Here is a 7,841-nt window from a genome sequence, read left to right as displayed (position 1 = left end):
GTAAGAAGTTTACTTAATCAACTCCAGATCGCTCGAGCCGATCGATTCAGCAGGCAGGTATTTTACTTCCTGTGCAGCCTGAGCTCCTTCCTTTTAGCTCAGCGCGTCAGCCATGGCTCCAATAGTGAGTAGTAGAACCATTAAATGAAGTGTAAAGATAGAACATGTCTTTGCTTGGCCGCATTATCCACGGACGTTTATGTAGTCGGGCTAATATGTTGTAAACGCTGCGAATGTTTGAGCCTTTTTATTAGCTTCATTTAGTACCTCGACTGTAAGGCACGTTGCTCTGAGCCGTACTGCTAATGTTAGCATTTGTTAACGTAACCAAGCGAGAAGAATGCGCACCAAACGTCCTTTAACTTGACGTCTAGCCTGAATGTGACGTGTGAACATGAATTAAAACGAACGTCTGCATTTGTTTGTATTGTAGAAGAAGCTGGTGGTCAAGAAACAAGGTGGGAAGAGAAAAAAGCAGATCCTGAAGTTCACTCTGGACTGCACTCATCCTGTGGAGGATGGCATCATGGACGCTGCCAACTTTGTGAGTAGATCCGTTTACTCTCCAATAACATGTTTGGAACATCCGTGTTTCGGTTAGCATACGGCAACTTAATTGGGATCAGGCCCAATCTGATATTACTGTTTAATTGAGTGTTCACTGGTTCGGAAATCACCCTTTTTTCAAATGTATACATCCATCTGACTAGCTTTATTTATTCATTTTTCATGTATTTACATCTGTTAGTGCTGGGCAACTATTACAGTTCTTAATCAGGATTAATTGCCCTCCTATGTGCAAACTTCAGTAAGCAATTCAAAAGCTGCTTTGTGGATTTAACTTTAAAAGTACTTCTGTATGAACAAAAGTTGAATAACATTTGGTTTGCACACAATTCAAACAAATAAGATGCTTATTAACGGCAGTATTCTAGAGTAAATATACATTTATTGTGGTTTAAGAGTTAAATGTTTTAACAAACAACTGAATAAAGAAGCACAGCAGATTAATAAAGGACAAAGTCTGAACATTGAGACACTTTACAGTCTCTGGTATTCAGTTTGAGGTCATTTATTCCTCTCCTCCTCATGCGCGTGTTTAACATGTAAATGAGAGAGAGTGGGAGATAGATTTTATTTTGTTCTCCTTATCCCTGCTCCCCACGCCCCCCTCAGAGAACGGTAGGGGAAATGTTGTGACTGTTGGAAATATTTGTTTGTTGGTTCACATAAAGGTTTATTTTCAATGATTTCTGCCTCCTTTATACTTTCTTTGTCCTGTTCGCCTGCAGGAACAGTTCCTGCAGGAGCGCATTAAGGTGAATGGAAAAGCTGGAAACCTGGGTGGTGGAGTGGTCTCCATTGAAAGGAGCAAGAGTAAAATTGCAGTGAACTCAGAGGTTCCTTTCTCAAAGAGGTATAAAATACATGGCAACACTGTTACATTGCAGAAATAGACACACACACGGGACACTGCTTTACTGTCAGACACAACAGAGACTACATGGTTGTTGTTTGGTTGGTGGAAGGATATCAAATATTTGACCATTAAAAACAAGTATAGGTGTGTATTGCATTCTCACTTAGCTATTTGCCGAAGAATGTAACACAAAAGACATGCCATGTTAAATGCATTCTTTCATAAATCAATTCTTCTTTTGCAGTTAAGTATGGTAGCAAAAGGATTTTGGTTTATTGCTAATTCCCTAATTCTTAATTAAATGGTCCTGCCATTTTTCATTGGCAGTAGCACAAACCACCTAAAACCAGTCTTCAAATATATTCTAGTCCTAAACACGCATAGAGAAGCACTATGCAAATGAAACAATATATCTTTTTATTGTAAATTTACTTAAATCAAACATTAGATTCGCAATTTATGTACTCGTACCCGTCGTCTTCCGCTTTATCCCGGACCGGGTCGCGGGGGCAGCAGACTCAGCAGAGACGCCCAGACGTCCCTCTCCCCAGACACCTCCTCCAGCTCCTCCGGGAGGAGCCCAAGGTGTTCCCAGGCCAGCCGAGAGACATAGTCCCTCCAGCGTGTCCTGGGCCGTCCCCTGGACCTCCTCCCGGTGGGACGTGCCTGGAACACCTCCCGAGGAAGGCGTCCAGGAGGCATCCGGTATAGATGCCCGAGCCACCTCAATTGGCTCCTCTCGATGTGGAGGAGCAGCGGCTCTACTCCGAGCTCCTCACCCTATCTCTAAGGGAGTGCCCGGCCACCCTACAGAGGAAGCTCATTTCCGCCGCTTGTATCCGAGATCTCGTTCTTTCGGTCATGACCCAAAGTTCATGGCCATAGGTGAGGGTAGGAACGTAGACTGACCGGTAAATCGAGAGCTTCGGTTTTCGGCTCAGCTCTCTCTTCACCACAACGGACCGGCACAGTGCCCCCATTACTGTGGCAGCCGCACCGATCCGTCTGTCGATCTCTCACTCCATTCTTCCCTCACTCGTGAACAAGACTCCGAGATACTTAAACTCCTCCCCTTGAGGCAGGAAATCCCCTCCAACCTGAAGAGGACAAGCCACCCTTTTCCGGTCGAGTACCATGGCCTCGGACTTGGAGGAGCTGATCTTCATTCCAGCCGCTTCACACTCGGCTGCAAACCGCCCCAGTGCATGCTGTAGGTCTTGGCTAGAGGGGGCCAGCAGGACCACGTCATCTGCAAAAAGAAGAGACGAAATCCCGAAGCACTGCTTCCCCCTCCTGAGGCGCCGGATGGTTTGCCAGAACCGCTTCGGGGCCAACCGGTAGTCCTTCTCCATGGCCTCACCGAACTCCTCCCAGGTCCGAGTTTTTGCCTCTGCCACCGTCCAGGCCGCGGCACGCTTGGCCTGACGGTACCCGTCAGCCACCTCAGGAGTCCCACAAGCCAACCACAGCCGATAGGACTCCTTCTTCAGCTTGACAGCGTCCCTTACTGCCGGTGTCCACCACCGGGTTCTGGGATTGCCGCTGCGACAGGCACCGCAGACCTTATGGCCGCAGCTGCGGGTGGCAGCATCGACAATAGATGCGGAGAACATGGTCCACTCGGACTCTGTGTCTCCAACATCCCTTGGAATCTGGTCAAAGCTCTCCCGGAGGTGAGAGTTGAATACATCCCTGGCCAAAGGGTCCGCCAGACGTTCTCAGCAGACCCTCACTATGCGCTTGGGCCTGCCAAGTCTATCCGGCTTTCTCCTCCCCCAGCGGATCCAACTCACAACCAGGTGGTGATCAGTGGACAGCTCAGCCCTCTCTCTTCACCCGAGTGTCCAAAACATGTGGCCGAAGGTCTGATGATACGACAACAACGTCGATCAGTGACCTCCTGCCTATGGTATCCTGGTGCCAAGTGCACTGATGGACACCCTTATGTTTGAACATGGTGTTCATTATGGACAATCCGTGACTAGCACAGAAGTCCAATAACAAAACACCGCTCGGATTCAGATCTGGGAGGCCATTCCTCCCAATCACGCCTCTCCAGGTGTCACTGTCATTTCCCACGTGGGCGTTGGAGTCCCCCAGCAGAATAATGGAGTCCCCAGGAGGGGCACTATCCAGCACCTCCGACAGGGACGCCAAGAAGGCCGGGTACTCTGCACTACCACTCGGCCCGTAGGCTGAAATGATAGTCAGAGACCTCTCCCCAAATCGAAGGCACAGGGATGCGACCCTCTCATCCACTGGGGTAAACCCCAACACGAGACGGCTGAGCTGGGGGGCGACAAGCATACCCACCGCCTCTCCCCGTGGGCCACTCCAGAGTAGACGAGAGTCCAGCCCCTCTCAAGGAGATGGGTTCCAGAGCCCACGCTGTGCGTGGAGGCGAGCCCGACTATTTCCAGTCGATATCTCTCGACCTCCCGCACCAGCTCAAGCTCCTTGCCCCCCAGCGAGGTGACATTCCACGTCCCTAGAGCCAGCCTAAGCATCCGGGGATCGGGCCGACGAGGTCTCCGCCTTCGTCCGCCGCCCAATCCTCTTTGCAGCCGTCCCTCACGGTTCCCCCTGCAGGTGGCGGGCCCACTGGGGGATGGCCTCGCGTCTCTCGTTCGGGCTTGGCCCGGCCAGGTCCCGCAAGGAGCAACCCAGCCACCAGGAAATTAATGTAAAGTAACTTTTTTCAAAAGGAAGAAAGGCAGCATGATGCTATTCACAAACAAAAAACCAGTGGGTCTGCAACATCGCCACCAGAGGGAGGCTGTATTGCCAAGTCAGTTAAAGTTCTGGAATATTGATCTGGTCAGTTAAGTAGTATAGGGTCTTGTTAATCAGTGTCGGCTGTTTTGGTGTTAATGAAATTAACAGCACGTGTACTAAAGGGGCAACAATGAGACGGCCCCAAAAACAGGAATAGCTTTGCACATGGAGGCCGCAGATATTTTTCCCACCTTATTTTTTTGACTGCTATTCAGTAGTTTTGCATTTGACCAAGGTCCGTGTCACTACTGGTAGCATGAAGCTATACGTGGACCCAACAGAGGTTGCACAGGCAGTACAACTCCACCAGGATGGCACATCAATATATGCCAATGCCCAAAGTTTGCTGTGTCACCCAGCACGGTCTCAAGAACACGGATGAGATTCTAGGAGAACTGGACAGGGCTTCTGGAGGTCCTTAGACCATCAACTGGACTGATATATGCTCTTTTGTTCAAGAAGGAACAAGAGCAGTCTTCCCAGAGCCCTACAAAGTGACCTGCAGTGGACCAGTGGCGTGAATGTCTCTAACCAAACCCATTAGAAACAGACCTAATGAGGGGTTATACCTGATGGCCCGACGTCCTCAACTAGCATTTGCCAGAGAACCCTGGAATTGGCAGGTTTGGCACTGGTGCCTGTTTCTTTTCACAGAAAAGAGTAGATTCACTCTGAGCTCAGCATGGTGTGGTGGTGGGTCAGTGTTAGACTGGGGAGGCATATCCATGGAGGGAAACACAGATTTGTACAGAATAATTACTGGAACCCCTGACTGCCATGTATATTGGGATGAAATCCTTAGATCCATCATGAACCCCTTTGCTGGTGCAGTGGGTCCTGGGTTCCTCCTGGTACATGATAATGCCTTGGCCTCATGTGGCAAAAGTATGCTGGCGTTGCTGGAAGATACCACTGACTGACCTCAAAGTTCCCCTGACTTAAATCCAATAGAACATCTCTGGGACATCATGTTTAGGTCCATCCAACACCACTAGGTTGCACCTCAGACTGTCCAGGAGCTCAGTAAGTGCCCTGGCTAGGATCTGGGTACCCCAGGACACCATCCAACATCTCATAGGGAGCATGCCCCGACATTGTCAGGAAAGCATACAAACACATGGGGTGGCCCTACAAACCATTAAGGACCATGTTGAGTTGCCACAACGACATTTCAGCAAATTGGACTAGGCTGCCGCATCAGTTTTTCTGTTTAAATTTTTCTGATTTAGGATTAAGTCCTATTGATTGATAATTTTCGTCAAGTGATGTGGCAGTCTATTGTTTCTAACACACTAACCATTCTTTATCAGTTTCCAGCATGATTTTTTTTTCGAGATCTGTTGTGTTTTCAAAGTGTTCCTTTAATATTTTTAGTACAATACAATAATGTTGCATTGAGCGCATTTTATCCGTTATTTATTTTTTAATTCACTTAAAAACTTTTATCCTAACCCACTTGAACTCACTCCTGTGCTGATGTCTTTTAGGTACTTGAAATATCTCACCAAGAAGTATCTGAAAAAGAACAACCTCAGAGATTGGTTGCGGGTTGTGGCAAACACCAAGGAGAGCTACGAGCTGCGCTACTTCCAGATCAATCAGGACGAGGAAGAGGAGGAGGAAGAAGATTAAACCAAATGTCATTATTAATAAAACGTCACTAGACAAAATAAATGTCTTGCGCATTTTTTTGTATCATTTCATTTTTTTGTACCTTTTTATTTGACTACGAAGCCCCCTTTAAATCAGAAATCTCCTTTCATACGGGAGACCTGGCCAAGTGCAAACTGTAAAACATCTATACAGCTATTCAACTACAGTTATCTCAAGAAAAACATGCATTCCTACCTCACTATTTTGTTCCCGAATCATGAAATGATGTTTGTAGCTTAAGAATTTTGTTAAACTGTTGAAGCCTTGGAAACATAAAAAAACAGTTACTTGGAATTATGCAAATAGTAACTAAAGCTGATTTGTGTCTGTTTTGGTAGCATGAGAGCTATAAACATAACTGCAAAAGCATTATTTGCCTCAGTATTTTACAGTTTACATATAAATGTATTTGTCAGTGTTACTGAATGTTTTTGATTCCATTTTTAGGTTGTCACAGGCAAAAAAATAGGTAAGATGCCAAACAAATTGCAAGAGCTGGGCTGTTAGGGCATCAGTTTCTGACTAAATAATGGACAGGTCACTGTCCATGTAAAATCTCTCCATTTTTGATCATTTTCTAGCTTAATACATTAACTCAGAAACGTGTTCCCATAGTGGGATGTACAGGGGTTGGACAATAAAACTGAAACATCTGTCATTTTAGTGTGGGAGGTTTCATGGCTAAATTGGACCAGCCTGGTAGCCAGTCTTCATTGATTGCACATTGCACCAGTAAGAGCAGAGTGTGAAGGTTCAATTAGCAGGGTAAGAGCACAGTTTTACTCAAAATATTGAAATGCACACAACATTATGGGTGACATACCAGAGTTCAAAAGAGGACAAATTGTTGATGCACGTCTTGCTGGCGCATCTGTGACCAAGACAGCAAGTCTTTGTGATGTATCAAGAGCCACGGTATCCAGGGTAATGTCAGCATACCACCAAGAAGGATGAACCACATCCAACAGGATTAACTGTGGATGCAAGAGGAAGCTGTCTGAAAGGGATGTTCAGGTGCTAACCCGGATTGTATCCAAAAAACAAAACCACGGCTGCCCAAATCAGGGCAGAATTAAATGTGCACCTCAACTCTCCTGTTTCCACCAGAACTGTCCGTCGGGAGCTCCACAGGGTCAATATACACGGCCGGGCTGCTATAGCCAAACCTTTGGTCACTCATGCCAATGCCAAACGTTGGTTTCAATGGTGCAAGGAACGCAAATCTTGGGCTGTGGACAATGTGAAACATGTATTGTTCTCTGATGAGTCCACCTTTACTGTTTTCCCAACATCTGGGAGAGTTACGGTGTGGAAAAGCCCCAAAGAAGCGTACCACCCAGACTGTTGTATGCCCAGAGTGAAGCATGGGGGTGGATCAGTGATGGTTTGGGCTGCCATATCATGGCATTCCCTTGGCCCAATACTTGTGCTAGATGGGCGCGTCACTGCCAAGGACTACTGAACTATTCTTGAGGACCATGTGCATCCAATGGTTCAAACATTGTATCCTGAAGGCGGTGCCGTGTATCAGGATGACAATGCACCAATACACACAGCAAGACTGGTGAAAGATTGGTTTGATGAACATGAAAGTGAAGTTGAACATCTCCCATGGCCTGCACAGTCACCAGATCTAAATATTATTGAGCCACTTTGGGGTGTTTCGGAGGAGCGAGTCAGGAAACGTTTTCCTCCACCTGTATCACGTAGTGACCTGGCAACTATCCTGCAAGAAGAATGGCTTAAAATCCCTCTGACCACTGTGCAGGACTTGTATATGTCATTCCCAAGACGAATTGACAATGTATTGGCCGCAAAAAGAGGCCCTACACCATAATAATAAATTATTGTGGTCTAAAACCAGGTGTTTCAGTTTCATTGTCCAACCATGGTACTTCTCTGCAACCTAGGTTAACTGTTGACAACAAATGACCGGAAATCAGGACTCAATCTAATACAACTTTGCTTTTATTTGCTAGAAAAAGATTGTACA

The 7,841-nt window shown here is 46.6% G+C and overlaps 1 protein-coding gene across 1 annotated transcript; it reads left to right on the top strand.

The window, feature by feature from the left end:
• Nucleotides 1-5,869, top strand: rpl22 (ribosomal protein L22). Its single transcript, XM_047346659.1, has 4 exons — nt 1-124; nt 434-544; nt 1,293-1,417; nt 5,683-5,869. The coding sequence occupies exons 1-4, from the start codon at nt 113-115 to the stop codon at nt 5,825-5,827; spliced, it is 393 nt and encodes a 130-aa protein (XP_047202615.1). The 5' UTR covers nt 1-112; the 3' UTR covers nt 5,828-5,869.
• The last annotated feature ends 1,972 nt before the right edge of the window (nt 5,870-7,841 follow it).

The sequence above is a fragment of the Girardinichthys multiradiatus genome, chromosome 20 (genome assembly GCF_021462225.1).
Source record: "Girardinichthys multiradiatus isolate DD_20200921_A chromosome 20, DD_fGirMul_XY1, whole genome shotgun sequence".
Classification (NCBI taxonomy): domain Eukaryota; kingdom Metazoa; phylum Chordata; class Actinopteri; order Cyprinodontiformes; family Goodeidae; genus Girardinichthys; species Girardinichthys multiradiatus.
The sequence above is the reverse complement of the archived record's forward strand: the minus strand, read 5'-3'. Positions and strand labels throughout refer to the sequence as shown.

Bases quoted from the DNA above. Each gene is read 5' to 3' on its own strand.
- rpl22 (XM_047346659.1), top strand. The intron at 545-1,292 runs GTGAGTAGATCC...GTTCGCCTGCAG, and splicing joins TCATGGACGCTGCCAACTTT to GAACAGTTCCTGCAGGAGCG. The intron at 1,418-5,682 runs GTATAAAATACA...GATGTCTTTTAG, and splicing joins GAGGTTCCTTTCTCAAAGAG to GTACTTGAAATATCTCACCA.